Source organism: Anoplophora glabripennis, unplaced genomic scaffold (assembly GCF_000390285.2).
Source record: "Anoplophora glabripennis isolate ALB-LARVAE unplaced genomic scaffold, Agla_2.0 scaffold156, whole genome shotgun sequence".
NCBI classification, from domain to species: Eukaryota; Metazoa; Arthropoda; class Insecta; order Coleoptera; family Cerambycidae; genus Anoplophora; species Anoplophora glabripennis.
Window position 1 is genome coordinate 830,826 of NW_019416250.1, and position 20,473 is coordinate 851,298.

At 31.8% G+C, this 20,473-nt stretch overlaps 1 protein-coding gene across 2 annotated transcripts in view; it reads left to right on the forward strand.

The window, feature by feature from the left end:
- The window catches only part of LOC108905670 (apoptotic protease-activating factor 1), a 46,669-nt gene that overhangs the window by 12,948 nt on the left and 13,248 nt on the right, over positions 1 to 20,473 (forward strand). Inside the window, exons 3-9 of one of the 2 annotated variants that reach the window (XM_018708642.2) lie at positions 4,914 to 5,116; positions 5,171 to 5,641; positions 9,517 to 10,066; positions 10,144 to 10,328; positions 16,631 to 16,748; positions 19,019 to 19,205; positions 19,320 to 19,923. In XM_018708642.2, coding sequence (XP_018564158.1) covers positions 4,914 to 5,116; positions 5,171 to 5,641; positions 9,517 to 10,066; positions 10,144 to 10,328; positions 16,631 to 16,748; positions 19,019 to 19,205; positions 19,320 to 19,923 — 2,318 coding nt within the window. The remainder of the gene's footprint in view (positions 1 to 4,913; positions 5,117 to 5,170; positions 5,642 to 9,516; positions 10,067 to 10,143; positions 10,329 to 16,630; positions 16,749 to 19,018; positions 19,206 to 19,319; positions 19,924 to 20,473) is intronic. The other variant, XM_018708643.2, reaches the window with a different exon arrangement.

The following is a 20,473-nucleotide window of genomic DNA, read 5'->3' on the forward strand; positions in this document are numbered from 1 at the left end:
AAAAATAGTTTAATTGTCACATACAGTTTTAATTAATTTTGGAAAAACAAAGTTTTCCCAATTCTCTAAACTTTCAGATATGATCTTTTTGACATAATCATCATCAAAATCAATAACTAAAATGTTGACATTATTGTTTTTTTCAAACTCCGGGTCAGCAACACAAAACAGTCCCTTTTGTTTCTTTGCACACAACATCTGTAGTTGTATTTGTGCTTTAAATTTTTCAGTGATCTGATCATATTTTATGTAATTTTTTACAGTTTTTTCACTACTTGGACATTTAATTTCTACCACATAGTCTAGTGAAATTCCGTCTGGTGAAGCTCCGAAAATAGGATATGTTGGTAACATAAACAGTCCACAATCTTTCACCTTTATCTTTAATTTGTTTTCGACAAACTTGACAACTTTTCTTTCCAAATTTCGGCCTCGCATCATATATTTGGTATCTTTAATCTTGTAAGCACCTATTATAGATTCCACCAATGTTCCGTCTGATGTCTGACATTTTGCCATTTCATATAATTTAGAGGCTGTTATCCGCGCAAACCTCATTTCATGCCACAATGGTGATGTATTTTGCTGACGAGTTAGTTTCTCAACCTCCTTACACAAATTAACTGTCATTTTCTCTTTTGCAAACAACAAAAAATCACTGAAATTGACACCACTACTGGAAGTGAACTTTAGCAATAGATTATATATCGACAAATTATCAAATTTGTTTTGCTCCATATCATCACAGTTGTACTTCAATATTTGTCCATTTAAATTATTTTGTTTTCCAATTTGTATAACATCTTGCATGAAAGAAGAATTATCTGATGAAATATTCATTTTTGATGACGAAGATTGTGGTGCAGTCTTCTGCCTTTATAAATTTCTGTGAAGTTCCTACATTCGATAGACTTGGTTTTACCCAATATGAGAACACTTCAGTGGGTGCAGGATCTTCACTACGCCGGTGGACCCACATTAAAAAAGCCAATGAGTGTTTGCAACCTCCTACAACAAATACTAAAATAAATGAGGTATCTATTTAAAAAGATTCTGATTAGAAATGACACAGATATACTGGTTTATTGACTTCTTAAATGTTTACCAACATTTATAAAAAATAAACTTGCCCTGTTAAAAGTTAAACCTACCTGAAGAAGCAGCACAGTCCTGACAATAGACATTCACAATTTTCTCTTCTATTTCATCTACAATGAGATATACAGAATATGCTTTCGATCGAACTCTGTGTTCTGGACAAATTCTAGCTTTTACAGTGCACAAAGAACTTTCCGTTTCAACTCCACATATCCAATTGCACTGTCACCATATTTTTCTCGTGAAGCTCTGTAAATAACAAATATTTGGCTAATTCATATTACATTATTACAGAACATGCAATTTAGTGTAAGTAATGTGAAAGGAATTAATTTTCCTTTTATGGTTATGCATATTATAAGGTTATCTTGAATGACAGTAGGTATATTTTTTGTGGGTTTTGTGGGATATTTAGCTTTTGCATATTATAACTATTATTTATAATGTAAGGTATTTAATATAATAATTATGTTTACTTACGCTGCGGCTTTAACATCTTTAAATTCGGCTGCATTGAAGCGTTCGTCATTCTTTATAAATTCGGTAACCATAAAAATATGAACACATGGCAAATTGTTCGTCGACGCTTTAACAAAACCCTGAGAAGCCATTTCTCGTTTTGCGAATGTACAACACAATCACTATTAATCACAAAACACCTGATAAGCTGTTAAGAATAATTGTAATAATAATAATTCTCAAATCAAAACTTAATACAAGGCAGGTATATACCTATCATATGATTTGACATAGACCATCCGCCATTTATATGAGTAGTGACGTCATCAGTGTCACAACCAATGAGATGATGTTTTACAAATCGTTTTGAAATTTGAATTTTATATAGGTTTTTATTATTAAATATTTAGTAAATTCTCATGAAATAGGTAACATAAACTATTTTAGGTGTTTATCTACATGTTATACTATGTATTAAAATACAGTTCTAGGCAAAGTTTTGTATATAGAAAACACCCTATTAAATTGTAATTAATTGTAAAACTATACCAATTTTGTCTTTAAAAAGAACTTGCTTTATTTTTAACTTTTTTTAATATGTAGGGACAATTTTTCATTTTTTTATTAATTCCAAATATCTGAGTATTTATAACGATTATTGTTTCCTTAACTGAAAAAATATGCCAAGCGAAATGTGACAGCACTTTCTATGTGCAAAATTAGTGTTATTTGTATTGGAAAAGTACTTGTAAACAAGAAAATTGCCTTTTACGAATATGGAAGCGTATGATATGTTGGCAGTTTATTTTCAATGTTTGGAAAATGTACTATAGCTTCAAGAGAATACGCTACTCCAGAGAAGTATTTCAGCGTTTATCCAGGCGTCACTACATTCTGTAAGAAGACATTGCTGTGCAAGAACGAAAGATAATATTACTAATGTGTTGGCTTGTGTCCATGTAAATCTCGAAATAAGTGTTAGAGAATTAGTTAGAGACCTGGAAATTTCATATAGAACACAACTATTTTTCTCACATGAATGACACTAATTTTGCACGAAGCAAGAGCTATCACATATCGTTTGACATAATTGTTCATTTGTTTATTTTCATAGGACATAGCCTGCCTCGTTGTGGAAACAGTAATTATAAATACTCAGATATTTGGAATTATTAAAAAATGCAGTTTTCAAAAAAAAATGTCAAAATATAGCAAGTACTATTTTGGTATAGATTTACAATTTAATTTTGGCTTGGAGTATGTCAATGTTATTTAATTTAATTTAACTAAATAAAGGAGGATGTTCTAGCACAACTCCACTATTTTAAGAATAACTTGAAAACGAAAAAAGATATCGACCTCCGGTTTGTGTATTTGTTTTCCTTAATAAACGGTCTATCAAGCCATGAAAAAAAACTATATTGGTGCATTTAATTTTTTTAGTAAATGGAGACAATTACAAAACTTTTCTCATTAGCGTCGTCTACCGTTGCGCAGGAAAATAATATTTTTATTCACATATCATAAATATAAATTTTATTAATAGTTCTTTAAAATGAGCCATTGTTTATTAAAATCGATTAAGGCATTTAGAAGTTATGACAATTTAAAAATTTCAATATGGCGTCCTTCATACTGACATTGCTATGGTAATAACAAAAAAAAAGTTCAAGCAAAACTTGTGAAGGGTTTAACAGTGTATCTAAAAAGTGTATTTTCAACTTAGGTTATATAGGCGAAATTTCAAAATACCGACACTTCTCTGTAATACTATAGCAGTTGCACCCCTAACCGTGAAGTTACAAATTTGAAAATATTTTAAATCAATTTCTTTTGGACGTATTTGTTAATAGATTTTTTTACCCCATAATCGTAGCACGTCTAGTTTTCTATATACAGCCGCTCGATACCGTTAATGGATCACCCTGTATAGGGCCATTCATAGATTTAGTCCAAATATCTTTTTCCATACATATTTGAATAATTTGTTCAAATTTTCTTAATTTTTAGTGAAAATATACTCTGTTGGTTGGCATTTGACTGACATTCTCAAACACTAAAAAATTCCAGGACTGATCTTATAAATTTTAATTAGAAAAAACATTAACACTGTAATTAGGTAATTAATAAAATTAAGTAGTAGGTGTTGTTTTTGGATACATGTAAATAACAAGTACAACATATCAAATATCTTCCTGGCCCTTGTTATTAATAAAATTCTCTCTTTTTTCTTGGTTTCACATTTCTTCTTGTTTCACGCTGGTTTAATTTTTATATTTTTTGTTCTAAGTACAAATTTATTTTATAAATTCATAAACGTAGGAGAAAATTTAAAATAAACATGAAATTTTTATTAAATTTTTGTTAGTTTTTTCCAGTAAAAAAAAGATTTTCTTCTCCTGATAAAAAATAATATTAGATAAGTGCCCTTGAATTGTAATAATTCTCTTCAGTAAAAAATGTTTGCTTTTAATAGTTAATTAAATCTTGTTCCGAATTTTCAGTTGATTACAAAAAAATTCAATAATTGTGTGGCAAAAAATGTGAAACAGTTTTCATTGCTCATATGTCCACTTTTAAAATTCTTAGTAACATAAAAAAATAACGTAAAGGTTGAATTTTTTTTATAAAAACTTATTATTTTTTAAATCAATCCTGGAATTTCTGAATATTTGAGAATGCCAGTAAACAGTATACATATAATTGCACCAAAAATATAGAACTTTTTTGTTCTAAATCCACAAATAAGCCTGTATTTTAATAACTTACCTTTTTAATGGTCATTGGATATTCAACGGAAGAAGTATGTAAAATTTCTTGTGACTCACTCTGTATAGTGCTTTCTAGTGTTCTTATCTGCATTTTTCTATTGGCAATTAGTCAGATGCCATTTTCAGGGAGGACAAAATATTTGATATTATAAAACACTAATATTCTAAGTACAGAAAAATAAATTTACTTAACAGTGAGTTAATTGTCCACTTTGAATATGCACATAAAGGAATAGGTGTATGTATTTATGTGTACGCAATTTCACATTTGTGACAAGTGTTTATCATTTTTGTTGTTATATGTTAAGAAACAGTTACTTAGACGATGCTACTTCTTATGAATTTTTCCAGAATTGTAACTGGTAGCGATGACTTTCAATTTGGCAGTGTTAAACTATAATGTCTAATTGCTTTTTTATATTTAATGTGTTTGTAGCCATCATATAGACAATATCACAAAAGATGTTTGTATTGTCAGTATATAATGTTTATGTCTGTCATCCATTAGATACATAATATTTATTTAAAAGTACAGTTAGTACAGTTTAATGGATATATATTACAGAGTGTATATTTTATTTCTAGGTAGAAGACCTTAAAAGTAAATTACTAGGTTTACAATGGGACAAAAAGGTGGTTGTTCATGGTATGATGGGTTATGGAAAATCTTGTTTAGTAAACGAAGTTTTAAATGACCCAACTGTACGAAAACGTTTTGACAACCTGCTCTTCTGGATAAATTTAGGTGAACATCACAGTGTGGAAACAATTTTGAAGCCTTTATGGAGGTTCTCATTTTTGAAAACTTTGCAAAATCTAAATTTATCTTGTATTTTTTGTAGGTTATATGCAACAGCAAGTGGTATTGTAGATAATAGAATATTTCACTGCCCAGATGATGTACAAAATTTGAGAAACTTGTTAAAAACATTATTTTTCGATTCCAGATTAAAAGGTGCCCTTTTAATTCTAGATGATGCTTGTAGCGATGAAGTTCTTTCTTATTTTAATATTGGATGCAAAACGGTAATTACTACGCAAAATAAAAAAATTCTTCAAAGAGAAGAGTGCCTATTCGTTGAGGTAAAGACTGGCTTTTCAAGGACTGAATCTTTAGAGTTATTTAAGAAATCAATAAAAACTAACAACGATTTGCCAACGACCGCTGAAGAAGTTCATGAAATTTGTAAGGGTCATCCAATGCTAATAGCTCTCATAGGATCATATTTAGGCGAGAACGTAGAGCTTGTTTTAAATAATGGTAGTGGAATTTGGCAGTTCATAAAAGTAATGGTTCTGCGTGGCGAATACAAGTACGTATATTATTTTTATTTTGCAACTTCTTAAGATAGAATTGTTTCACATTTTTTGTTTTATTTCTCTAAGATATTTAATATACAGGGTGATTCAGTCATAATGTCATTAATTTTAAGAGTAGATAGAGAAAAATGAGTATAATACGTTGGCGTGATTAAAAAAAAATTAATGCATATTTAAGCAGAAAAAAATATTTTCAAATCATTATTTAACCCCCTTTTCAGGCTGTTACTGACTACCGGCTACGATATGAACAACGCGCCCTAGATGCAACGTTGCCATATTTATATATTTTCGCTCATATAAAGACAATAAATAAACGGTTTGCTCACGTCAGCAAATAATAATTTAAAATGCTATAAATTATTTTTTATAATTATGCTATCAACACATTGCCTTGTGCATTGAGCATGCCTTGCCAAAAATCAGTTTTTATTAACATCATATTGTTAATTTTTTGCTGTAAGCCTTCGGGCTTACTATTATGACTATTATGGCTGCAAAGAAATTAGCTCTGTTTCACTTTAAATAAAATTTAATATTGAAGTTACAAAACTCCAAGAGTTCAAGTAATTTAAATTTAATTTCACAACAATTTCAATTTCATTAGAAAAATAATGATATATAAAACCAACACTCACTAGATAAATTATAAAGAGAGGGTGAAATGTATGTAGTATTTAAATATTGACTGTAAGTAATAGAAGATAAAAAAACAATTGGACGGAGACAAATAAACAACTCGGTACGTGTTCCCGACCTAGGTTAACCTGTATCTAGGTCAATGACCCACTTTTTAATTTGCACGTGTACAAATAGTCCAGGGGCCAGATAGGGTGCTGTGGCCAACAGAGTGCCACGGCTGCAAACAACTTATTCGTATTCGTAGCATTTTGAGCTCCTGAATCCAAAAAACTTATGTCATCCAAAACATCCAAATTAAATGTTTAAATGGCTGTAAATAGTTTTTATTTTTATAGCTAGTAAACGGAACCCTATTAGCGTCTGCTGCACTTCGATTTAGCTGTAACTGCAAAATTCAAGACGATTGGGGAAATCAGCTGGTTCTAAAGCTTGAACTTTTTGAAAATGGTACGGGTTGAGTGAATTGTTTGTGATATCTCCAGTCGCCTTGAAATTGTTCTTGTGGAAATAGTAGGCTGCTCCTCGACTAAATTTAAAACAGCCTCTATCACATTTAAGTCATTTTGTCGATGTCCTGCACGTTCGCTGCGCGGTATGGTATGATAGATGCAGTTGGAAAAATGCGGGAGATATAGAAGATGGTAGATTTGAATAAACGCTTTAAATTGTTCATGGTTTTGTAACCGTGTGTAATGTATTTTGTATATTTGGGTATTTAGTAGTGTGCCGACTTTTTTTATTTGATAAAATGCGGTGTGCCTACAAACAGGTAACTACCTCTGCTTTATTTATTTTCTTTTAACTAAAGTTGACTTCGAAAAGTCAGGCTTGTTAAAACATTCTGCACTAAATTAATATAATTGTTAAAAATTTTTATAATAAAATGCAGCATGCTCCTTTATTTACTTGATTACGTTTAATAGTAAATGTGAACCACACATTATGATGTGAACTTGGCAATGCTGTTCGCTTCAGCCGACAATTGTTCGTGACGTTACATTACAAAATTTTCCGAGCATCCGGGCATCTGCCAGGGCCGCCCTCGTAGCGGGAGTTATGGGTTAATTTCCTTCATTTTTAAAAGTCGAGTAAAAATTTTTTTTCAGATTTTCTGTCTTTATTAAGCCTTCCGAATATGTGGTTAAAATTAATGACATTAGGACTGAATCACCCTGTATACTTCTTTCATCACTTTTTGAATTTTAATGTAATCATATAAGCATATATGTATAGGGTGAGTCAGAAAGAATGAGTCAACACTAGGCGTATTATTTAGGTAAATCAAAACATATTTTTTTTATCTGTTGAGCTATGCTTAAAAAAAGTTTAAAATCTAAAGGAACGTTCAATTTTACATAAAAAATGTACTCTTGTTTAGGTCATCTAACTTTATCGGTTTCTGAGTTATTTGCATTTAAAAGTTTCAATGTATTTTGTGGTGATTTTTTATTCTCAATTATTGATAATAGTAATAATAATAAATCTCAAATCAAATGCTGGAAGTGTCCACCACCATCAAATAAAGAATATCAATTTTGCATGAGACAGGGAAATTTCTGCATTTCAGGGAATCACGGATACACGGAAGAATTTGCAATGAATAAATTACACACTTTTACTTCGATCCCACCCATTTTGAGTTAGGAACTTAAAAAAAAGTGGGTGTCTCCTTTATACCTTAGATACTTTTTATCTTCCCCGTTTGACCCCTCTCCTGAATCTCGGGAACGTTCTAGGAATGATTTTGCCATTTCATGTTGATGAATGTGGAACAAAACTGAATTTACATATAACACCTTCTTTTGCCGAATGTCTTTGAAGAAGGGAAGCCTTTGTTGACTTAAATCTCTTGTTTTTCCAAGAAAGAAAAGGCTTCGAAAAACTTTCTTTGTCAATTTCAGCATTATCGCCTTAAAATATTATGACAAAATATGGCGGTGTTTTGGAATTCCTACGTCCATTCCATTTTATTTTCGCGGGTAGAAGCCGATAAGCCCATGACAAACAAATATCGATTTTTCCCTTCTTGTCCAGAAAAGATTCTTACCAGATGATGATAACGTGTTTAAGTTAACTTGTTCAAAATGTTTCGGATTTTATGGTTTACTTGTTTTGATTACCGATTAAGTTTTGTGAATTTATTACTTTTAATGACTATCTGTCAGTATTTGTTGCCTAGAACAGGCTAACATTTCTTACAGTATTATTGGGTCCCAAACCGTTCAGAAAACTGATAAATAAATTATAACGGGTTTATAACTTCATAACCCTTTTATCGATCGTGTTAAAATTTGGTACATTATTACATATTATTTCTTAAAGTTTTAGTCAAATCGATATACTGGGTGATAGTTTTCTCCAGTTACCTCTCCCTCTTAACGGTCAAAACTTTTACAGTGGTCGTATTTGTTTAAAACGGGTGGCCGTAGGCGATGAAAACAAGATGTCGATTGCTGTGGCTATCAGAGAATGTCATTATTGTCGTGTTTCTTTTGGATTCTCATCACTACACATGCAAATTATGAAGTGTCCGCAAAGTATCAAGACAATTAAACGGAGTTGTAAATTTTCATAATTTGCATGTGTGGAGTAATGAGAATACTAAAGAAACATGAGAATAATCACATTTTCATCGGCTACTGAAGTCAAAGTTTTAAACCGAAACGTACACACATGCAAATAATGCCATTTTTATCAAGAATGGCTTTTTGCAAGCAATTTTCTCAAGAGACAATATTTTTTTTAAATACGACGACGTTTTCAATGTTGCCGCCCGCCTTAAAACAATACGACTACTGTAAAAGTTTTGACCGCTAAAAGGGAGAAGTAACCAGAGAAATCTATCACCCAGTATATCGATTTGACTAAATCTTTAAGAAATAATATGCAACAATGGTCCAAATAAATATACCAAATTTTAACGCGATCGGTAAAAGGGTTATGAAGTTATTAATTAAATTAGTTTTATTTTTGACAACTTTGAAGGCTAGTAACTCAAAAACCAAAAATTTTTTTTTTAACTTTTTTTTGTAGATCGTCTTTATTTATTGTAGTGAATGTGCAGTCAAACATTGTCGGTGGAATTTGCGGACACCCTGTATAATAGATAGGATTTCACTTATGAAAACGATTTTAGTCTATTTTTACTTTCTTAAATTTATTAATAACTTTTGACTTGATAACTTACTTAATAAGTTGACACTTATAATTCTGTTATTTTTTACAGCTTAAATGAATACGACACCTATACAGAAATTCCCACAGAAAAAATTAAAAAATGTGTTGAAAAATTGTTGTTGAATGGTTTAAAAGACTTTTATCAAGACTTTGCTATATTTATGCCAGATGTAAATATCCCGCCCGAGGTCCTAGAAATATTGTGGAATAAAAACCGTTTCGAAGTGATTAACATAATGAACAAATTTGCAGAGAAATCTCTTGTGGTGCCCTTTTACCATAACGATCTCAGAACTTACATCTATGGCATTCATGACATATATCTAAACTACCTCAAAGATGTTACTAAAGAAAGGACTGTTAGCTTGCACAAAAAATTGATCTCTGGTTATGACAAAGTAACCCAAGGAAATTATGCCGCTTTACCAAATGATAATTATACATTACAATTTATAGGTTACCATCTTTATCATGCTGAGGCATTTCAGAAATTTGACATATATTTTAATCTTAAGTTTCTGGAGGCCAAAATAAAGGCAGTTGGTAAAGAAGACGTTTTGAAGGATATGATTAAATATGAGATTTGTATTACCAAAAATGTAAGTAAAATGTCGAAAAGAATTTCTTAATGTTATTTTTATTTTTACTTTGAATTTTTAATATTTTTATGTTTCAGGAAAATATGTTAAAAGAAAAACTTAAACACTACAAAGATTTTATAAGTCGGTGTGGAAGTAGCTTGTATAGTTATGAAAAAACAGACATTATCCAGTTTGCTTTGAGGGAAAAGAAAGAAAGTTATATATTTAAAGAGGCTTTAACATTGGCAGAAAATTCCCCAAACTTATACTTTCAGTTGCAGTAAGTATACAGCATGGAAAATTTTTACCACCTACATTTCATTAAAATTAGAAATTAAAAAGTAAAAAAACTAACACACCCTGTGTCTCAGAATAAAGTAAAATAAGAATCCTGTTTATCTGAAAAACAATTTATACTAAACTCAAAAAATCAGTATTTAATCTGAAATTAGAGTATCACTTGTGAGATCAATTTAAGACGGTTTGGGATACTCTAGATTTTAATTAAATTAAACCTCAATTAATTTGGCTTTTGCTTAATACGTTACTATGTTTTCAAACTTTTCAGGAAAGAGGACATACATTGTCAAAAAAGTATCCAGAATTTGCCATTTAAAATTTCTGCATAAAGTAGATTTAAATTCCTTTTTTGATGGAAAGTTGGTAGCACTGTACTCTATTCTGACGCGAAGTTTGCGCGTGATCTGTCGAGTAGTTTGTTTACAGCTGTAAATTTTGTTAGTCCACCTAAAGGGTGTTCTGTGATTTTTTCTATGGATAGTGTTATTGAACAAAGAGTTTGCCTAAATTTTGTGCTACCAATGGAATGTCTTGCGCTGAATCGTTGAAAATGTTAGGAAAGACGTACTGTAATTCAATTTTATAGAAAACTCAAGCATATGAGTGGTACAAAACATTCAAGCTTGTTCGAGAAGTGGTTGATGATTGTCACGTTCTGGTTGCCCTTCACCGTTTTCAAGTGAAGAAAATATCGATAAAGCGAAGAAAATTGTGCTTCTAAACGTTCATTATAGTTTAAAAGAGCCGACATATCACCTAAACATATCTCACGAATCAATTCGCACCATTTTAACTGAATTTTCTCCAAATAGTACATCACAAACATGTTGCTGAAGACATGCTTGAATAGGTTAAATCGGACTACATTCAGACAAAACATGATAACGGGGGTGGAGACATGTATTTACGAGTTTGACACACACACGAGCCAGCAAGCTTCGGAGTGGCGCTTTTCTAATGAGCCGAAACCAAAAAAAAACACTTCAAAATCGGTCAAAAATCAAAGTCTTTTCTTTGACTATTGTGATGCTGTCTACACAGAACTCGCTTTGGATGGAGAAACAGTGACCAAAGAATATTATCTGCGCATTATGAGGCATTTGAGAGACAGCGAGAGAGATATTGCAAAAGATCGGATTTATGGAAGAACCATTTATGGGTTTTGCACCCCGATAATGCACCATCACACAAAGCGATAATTGTGAATGATTTTTTGACCAAAAACTCAACCAATGTCATCGAATAGCCACCATATTCGCTGGATATAGCCCCTCTTTCCTAAACTCAAATTATCATTTTGTGGAATACGTTTCGAGTCGAAAAATGCCATAAAACTAAAATTGTTGAAAGAGTTGAAGTTGATACTGGAATATGTGTTTAAAAAGTACTTTGTAATGTAATAATTAAATTCGCACATCTTACATTTTGAAGGAATGCTTTAGACAAGATGGAGAAACACAATAATCAGATATAGTCCAGTCGGTATCTGTTTTAAAAGTAGGTTATATGGATGTTTCATAGAGTAACGCTAATTTTTGTTGAAATAGTTCTAAATATTATGTAAAATGATAAGTAATTGCGATATGCGCTCGCTGAAACAGGTGTGCATAATTGTTAGCACTAGAAAATGGAAAAAAAATTTTTAAACGGCGCATTTGAAGTGAGTATTTCAAAACAACGTACTGTACAATACCAATCAAAAGTGATTTTGATTGAAGCAAAAACTTTATAAGTATAAAAATTTGATTAAATAAATATATTTTAACTGTTCTGATGCAAAAAAGATTGATACATTTCACAGGAATCGAGCAGAGAGTCAAAGAGTGAGAAGTGGGGGGGCTATGCGAGCGGAGCAGCAACAAAAATGCACATAAAAATTTCAGACCACTCTTATTTTGAAGAGAATCTCAAAACAAAACTCTTTTTCCTTTAACTATTTTCTCTAATGTCAATATTCTCCGAGTTATACATGAAAGAAGGGAGAAAAATGTGCCTTTTTTAAATTTGTTTTTACATTTTCTTGCGCTAACAATTGTGCACAACTTTTTCAGCATATCGCAATTATCATTCTACATAATATTTAGAACTATTTCCAACAAAAATTAGCGTTACTATATAAAACATACATCCCGAAACAGATACCGACTGGACTAATAGGATACTTGTTACTTTTATATTTTCTGAACCCAAGCTTATTATATTTTCTATAAGCAAAAAATTTAGAGGGTGGCCCATAAAAATAATATTTTTTGTGAAACTTTTTCTAGAACACAATATTAATCATAGATCTATTAGAGACATATGCGTAGTTTCCCCAGTCTTTTAACAAATAAATGATGCCAATATTCTTTCTCGTTTGATCTTGTGCTTAAAAGCTGTATCAATAATAAACCGAAAAATAATTTAAAATTTTTACAAATATATATATATATATATATACGTTACATAATTTTTTTGTTGGTATTTATTAATATTTTACAATCACATTTTTCCAATTAAGTTCCTTTTTTCAAATTTGATGCACTTACCATTATTAATCTACTCAACTCGTATACAAGTGGCTGGTTCTGACTAAAAAATGTATCATGTTTTTGATTGCGATTTTCTAAAAAATTAAACAATTTAATGTTGACTATCATTAAAACATGTTATGAAAATTTTCTCTTGTTCCAAGTTGATAACGTTAATCTTTTCCAAGAGTAACTCATTTAATGCTGTGTGACAGGATTTTACGACTAAGTTTTGTGTTCATATTCAGGGGAATTACTACAAAGTTTTTTAATTAATTGAAAATAATTTACTTTAGGATTGACTGCTTATTTACAATTTTATAAAACATAATTATATTTTATCTTGAATGCTGCTTCATTTATAAAGCAAAGGAAGTAAATTTTAACTGTTTTTAAGGATGCTTCCAAACTTCATATGATTTTTTCCAAAACTGTTAATGTTAAAGATTACGATCAAGATAACTTTTTTAGGATATTTTTATGATCTTTAATAGTGATTTGTTTAACACAATCACAAACTCGTAAGTCTATTCTATTTTCTATAAAATGTACCTATATATTACAATAAGAAAATGAATAGAAAAACTTAAAATGACAAAAAGCATTACTTGTCTACATAAAAGCAAATACATTTTGATATACCAACTACCCATTGTCATCTAATTCAATTTAGTTAGTAGTTCAATTTTTTGATTTAGAAGGAACTCTACCTTAGTTAGGGGTCATCCATTAATCACGTGAGATCCAAATGGGGGGGGCCTTTGGATAACATCACTATTGCTCACAATGGGGGGGGGGGTTTGTTGTTACATATCACGTGTATATTTTCGCGCAACCATGCCTGAGAATGCCTTGGTGTGTGCTGCGATATGACATCACGACAAGTGATGTGCAATTGACGTGGTCGATCTTTGTAAGAACGTCCGTTGCCCCACCCGCGTTGGATGACAACCGCCACTGTTTTTTTAATGTTTTTTTATTGATCTTCATAAAAAAATATTCTTAAAATAGAAAATATTAAAATTCTTTTCTTAACAAAAAATTACACGTGATATTGAATAGGGGGGGTTACAAACCTCACCACGTATCACCAGGGGGGGAGGGAGAGTGTAAAAAAGTGGCCTAAAAACCTCTCGTGATTAATGGACGACCCCTTATCAGAATTAAAGTATTATTATGTTCATTTAAAGTAGCCCAAACGTATACACTCTCATCATCCGATCAGTTATCCAAGTCTTAACTGACACTTATACTCGACGGCCGAAATTATAGATAGTGATTCATCGCTAGCTCTTGGACTAGTAAGGAGGATGAGGCGTGCGGGGATCGAAAATCCATAGGCGTGTATACGTAAAAGGCAACAAGATGTAGAAAATATGGGAAAAATATAATAAAACATAACATCTATTATTTTTAGAGGTTTTATCGAGAAAACTTCAAAAATATTCTAGTAACATTTTTTTAAATTTTAAGTGTTTTCTATAAAACGATGCCCTCTTGGGCATCGATAACCCACCACCACCCGGCTCATGCCGCCGCAAAATATTGTAATGTTTACTATTAATATATTTATTTAAGTAGGTACTTACATATTTTATAATTATTATCTCACGAATATTATCACTGTCACACTTTCACTTCACTTCACTTCACTATTAATATATTTAAATACTCACATATTTTATAATAATTATCTCACAAATATTATCACTGTCACACTTTCACTTCACTGCCACATAATCACTTCACTATTAATATATTTAAATACTTACATATCACATTATTCACATTATATATTTCACATATCACTGTTGCTATCACTATCACTAGAATCATCTTCACCCAAATGAATAATGACTGGTTCTATGAACACTTCTACCGTTGTATCAAGATCCCACATACGTTGTTCCTCTTTCTGTGCATGTCCAATACACTTACACCATGTTTCAGCAGTGACGTGATTAATAGCATCCTGTAATAATAATTTCACGTCGTTTATTTTAAAGGTGGTGTTTTTTCGTGCGATTTCATTCTTTATTTGTGCCCAAACCAACTCAATTGGGTTTAATTCACAGTGGTATGGCGGTAAACGGAGTACACGAATTCCTCGATCTTTGGCCATCTCATCCACTACATACTTAATGTATTGACCTTTTTCTCTTTGGACAATTTTTAATAATTGTACTTTTAGCATGGTTTCTGTATATTCAATATTTTTCGATTGTAACCAGTCCATAATATTTCCTTTTCTCCATGCTGATGTCGGTAACATTTCAACTCTTCTACTATGATAAGGTGCGTTATCCATCACAACAACTGCTCCTGGCTCCAGATATGATAAAACATATTCAAACCATTTTTCAAACACGTCGCTGTTCATATCTTCATGATAATCTCCCGTTTTTCGTGACTCAAATACATGCAAACCATTTTCTAAAAATCCCGTATCGCTTCCAATATGTGTTATAATCAATCTTCGTCCTTTTCCAGAAGGTGCCTTTAATCCAGTAGAAAATCCATCTAAAAATGCTTGTCTCTTACTCTTAACATTACCATCCTGCCAAACTTTTGATACAGTATGACCTTCGTTTACCCATGTTTCATCCATGTAATATATCTTCTTACCAGATGCACGAAGTTCTCTTATTTTTTCTAAGTATTCTCTTCGCCATACCACAATTTCGTCTTTTTCAACGAGCATACTATTCCGATTCCGTTTCAAATATCGAAAATTCATGTCACGCATTATTCTTCTAAGAACCTTATCAGAGAAATTAGGAATATCCTCATCTTCAGCTATTGCAGCTTGAATTTTCTTTATCGTTGGTATTTCATTTCTAAAGAAAAATCCATGAATTTTCCTACGTATGGAGTATTTCACGTCAACGTCGACTTCTATTTTCTTCCTCCCTCGTGTTTCCACTTTTTTCTTCTTTGGATTCACTTCTACACTATTTTTTATGGCACGATAAACAGTAGCAACGGATACTTTTGTCAACGAACTACACATATCAACAGCTTCACTTACACTTGTATTAGAATTTCGCGACCGAATTCCTTTATACACGTTTTTTACCATTATTAATTCCGCATCGCATAGGTTAGGGCGTTTATGAGCAACAGACCGTTTGCTACAACCGGCACTTTGATCCATTTTAATTATTATTCCTACGTTTTAAAACGTCCCGATTGTATTTTTTTAATTTATAAATTTACTATAGTCACGGAATATGCAAACCCTCGCGCGCGCTTATAGTTTGACGTTTTTAACTACGGCTAACTCGAATTCTATGTACGTTCGTTTACACCCACTAAAAAGAGCATTTCCCTATCTGTAATAAGTGCAATAGACAGAGATAGGAAATAAATCGCGTTCAGTGTAACTCAGTCTATGACTGTTATAGATGTGCAAAGAGAGCGGCACATCATTTAACATAAGCAAATAATATTGAACCGTTATAAAAATAATTTTAAGTTTCATACAATTTACGGTAATAGTGTTTCTATATTATGTATGAATCACTATCTATAATTTCGGCCGTCGAGTATAGGCCCAGTACTTTGTCTCGGTTAAGGCTTGATTAACTAACCAGGCGATTAGATTGTGATTATACTTTATAAAATAAATCAATACATGTACGGTCTGATCACCCCATCAGTTAATCAAGTTTTAACCGAGACTCAAAGTACCGGACCTTAGTGTACTATATTTGTACCTAACAGGAAACATTATTTTGTACTTCTACATGAACATGTATTTGTATTGCTTCAGAAGACCAGCGGATGATTTGGAATATTCTACCATAAATATAAAAGACGACATTACGTGTGCTTGCTATGTAGATTCCCCTCAACACATTTTAATTGGTACATCAAGTGGAAAAATCAAGGTAAATTTATATAGTTTCTCCCAAATTGATGATGGCTGCGTTGGGTTTTCAGAAACTGTATTAAATTTTATTTTGGATTCATGACTTAGCTTCAATGGTGAATTACAGTCATTTAATATTATAAAAATTGCAAGGGATCTATAAAAAGTTGAATGTTTTCCAGGCTGGTAGCCACATCGTCGATTTATAACTCTTGACGTTTCGAGTTTCAGAGTAACTTCTGAAGAAGAGAGCGATATGTCTCTTGAAATGTCAAGAGTTATAAATCGACGACGTGGCAACCAGCCCGGAAATCATTCAAATGATCTATAAGAAGTTTTTTTTTAATTCTTACTAAAAACTACCCTTGCCAGCCAGAATGTTCAATATTGTTTTCACATCTGTTATCCTGGAGTTTCTCTAAACACATTATTGTATTTGCTACTGTGAATTTGAGGAAATAAGCAAGGCGATTCTAAATACAGCTGCTCTAAGGTGTAAGTACGAAGTCTGTTCAGAAAATAACAGAAGTTAATTTTTTTTAATTTTATTAGTTTTATACATTATTGGTCCTTGTCTTCTTCAAAGTACTTCCTATTCATACACTTTTCCTAGTGGTGTTTTGTGAAGGAGTCTTGGATAACTTCATTTGAAATGGCCTTTAAAGGATATAACGAATTTACTTTGATGTTATCAATAGTCTGAATTTGCCGTCTTTTCACTTGCACTGATTTTAATTTCGGAAATAAGAAAAAATCACAAGGAGTCAGATCTGTTAAGTAAGGAGGGTTGAGAGAGGACAGTATTCAAATTATTGGTACGAAAGTGATACATTGACAAAGCTGACTCTACGGACGCATTGTCATGGTGCAAGAACTATGTTGTCTTGCCACAACTCTGGTCGCCTTTCGCGGATTTTCTCGTGCAACCGTTGTAAAACGCCTTGATATATTACACACGGATCACTGCCAATCCATTGTAATGATTGAACTTTTGTCTCTATGTCGTAACCGTAAACCCAGTTTTTGTTTTCCATTATGATCCTTTGAATGAATGTTTGATTGTCATTCATTCTTTCCATTCGGTCATCAAACGAGGAACAAATTTTGTTGCAACTCGATGCTTGTTCAATTTTTCAATCAAAATTTTTATTGAGATGTTAACCTCTTCTACAGTTTGTCTGACAATCAGCAATTTGCACGCATCAAATTTGACTTTCTGAATGTGGGAGTCATCAGTTCAAGTCCAAGGCTTTCCTGGTCGAGGATCATCTTCTTTCAAAAGTTGAAATGTTTCCTTGAAAGTTTTCCACAGTTTCGTATAATTTACGTTGCATAGTTCCAGAAAATCTCACAGTTCAAAAATCGTCTTTTACACTTAAACATATTGCACTCAAATAACATTAAAATGAAAACTAAATAAGTTATCAACAATCCAAGAACATGTAGTTACAGAGGAGGCTATGCGTAATGCAGTGCTGCCAACCACATATCACTACATATTTCCCTTAGTGTGTAATTCAGAAAGTTCGGTTATCTTCTGAACAGACCTCGTATATAATCTTTGTAGACTATGTAGCAATACATACATAGAAGCAGTAGAAAGGAAGTACAACAAGATACAGTGAAACTTCTATAACTTGAACCTCTATAACTTAAAAATATTTTTCTGCATTTGATATACCTACACCTTGTTTTACATGTGATTTGACCTCTCTAACTCGAATTTTCTCTAACTGGAACAAATTTTGCTGTATTTAGAGGGTTCGAGTTAGAGAAGATTGACTGTATTTTGAAATTTTAAAGACAGGCGTTAGTAATGGGTTTACAAATAAATGAGTGGAAGATAAAATATATGATATGGACAGATGAAGACTTAAATAGACAGAAAAAAAGAGCTAGAAATAACAAACCAGGGATAAAAAATATATAAGCAACCTCAATATTTTTTTTTTCTCGGAAACTATAAGGATCTTCCAAAAATTTTTTCTACGATATTGACTCCATTTCTCATGCCTCATCTATTTCCAAATTTTTTTGGATAAGTTGTAAATCACCCTGCATAGGTTTAATCTTTTTTTTCTGTATTTCTCTATATTGTAACTATTCTTTGCACTGCTCCCATTCTGTAATTGGAATTTCGTTTCTGTGGAATGATGTATCCAAAATAAATAAATAAGGGCATTACAGTTTCCAAGATCCCAAAACATCCATTACTGATTTAGGAAACGGTATTATAGACATGTATATTTTTCTAATTCTCTAATGTTTTGTGATTTACATTTTTTTCAGTTATTCTTTGAAGATTACGATAAAGAAATATCTAGTTTCATAGGTCATGAAGGCTACATAAAAAAAATAATTATAAGTCCAGATAAACGCTACTTTTTATCTGTTTCTATAGATGGCACAGTTATTGTGTGGAAATTTGCATTAGACAGTGCGAGAAATAGTCATGATTTTTCTAATCAAGCTTCAGGTGAGTACAAGAAATATCTTTTAATTTCTCTAACTGTATTCATTTCCAAATTGCTGCAGAACTTTAACAATCGACTTTCTCTTGTATTTTTATATTTATCTCTAAATATTTCAGCTTCTCCTAAAACTCAACAGAAATTATGGCAAGATGTGTTCACTCCCGATAGAGGTAAAGTGAAGCCAACGAAAGTATTTAAAATAAATGAACCAGATAATTTTTTGGTATCTGCGACATTTTGCGAACAGTTCCCGGAAATTTACAGAATAGCCACTGGGAGTCACAGGGGCAGTGTAATTATTTGGGATGCTCATACTGGAGAAGAGCTATGTAAAACAGGCTATCAAGGTTATAGTATTTCCTGTATCATCTATCAGGAAAGTGACATTGCGAGGAGAATAATTTTTTCGTATGAAGATAGCATCGCCACATTTAAAATCAATCACTCTCTTGAATACATTCAAACTTTACACAACTGCGATGTATGTGAATCTATTTTTGCCATTGACAACAAAATCATTGCGGTTAGCGACACGAATATCACTTTTTGGGAGAGGAATAAATCTCAAAAATTATTTGAAAAGGTTGATGTGAACAAACAGCACTTATGCTCAACACTTACGGATGATTCTAATTACTTAATAGTTGGTACAAATAGAAATACTGTGTTCATATTAGACATCGAAGAGAATAAAATGGTTAGAGAATTTAAAAGTAAAGGGTAAGTTTTTTTAATGTACAGGGTGGCCCAGTTTCATTTAAACGCTAATAGACAAACGCAAAGAGGAGTCAAGCTTAATTGTTGAATATATGATAAGATTGACTACTGTAAACCTGACGGGTTATGTCTTTATCCATCCTTATGAACAATACCGTAATGACATTACATCACAAAAGAGATTATTATTAATTTCTAGAAATGGGGTCCATAAATTACACAGCCACACAAAAAAAAGTTGTACTTTTCATGCGACATATGTTATCCGTAACATTTTTGCCTCCTGATCACGAATTCGGTGTCGGAATTGAGCTATCACATCACAAGATCAGTAAAAGGGAGGTTGCCTATAAACTCTTACCTTGAACTGACCAATAGTGTAGCAGTATTTTTGTGGCGGGAATACATCATCAAGAGTGAGAGGAATGAATTTTTATGTTGATACTATGTACTTACATGCACATAATTATATTTCATATGCAAGAGAACTTATATTAATAAATTAATATATTAACAAAATTTAACCAATAAGTATTATAATGAATAGTATGTT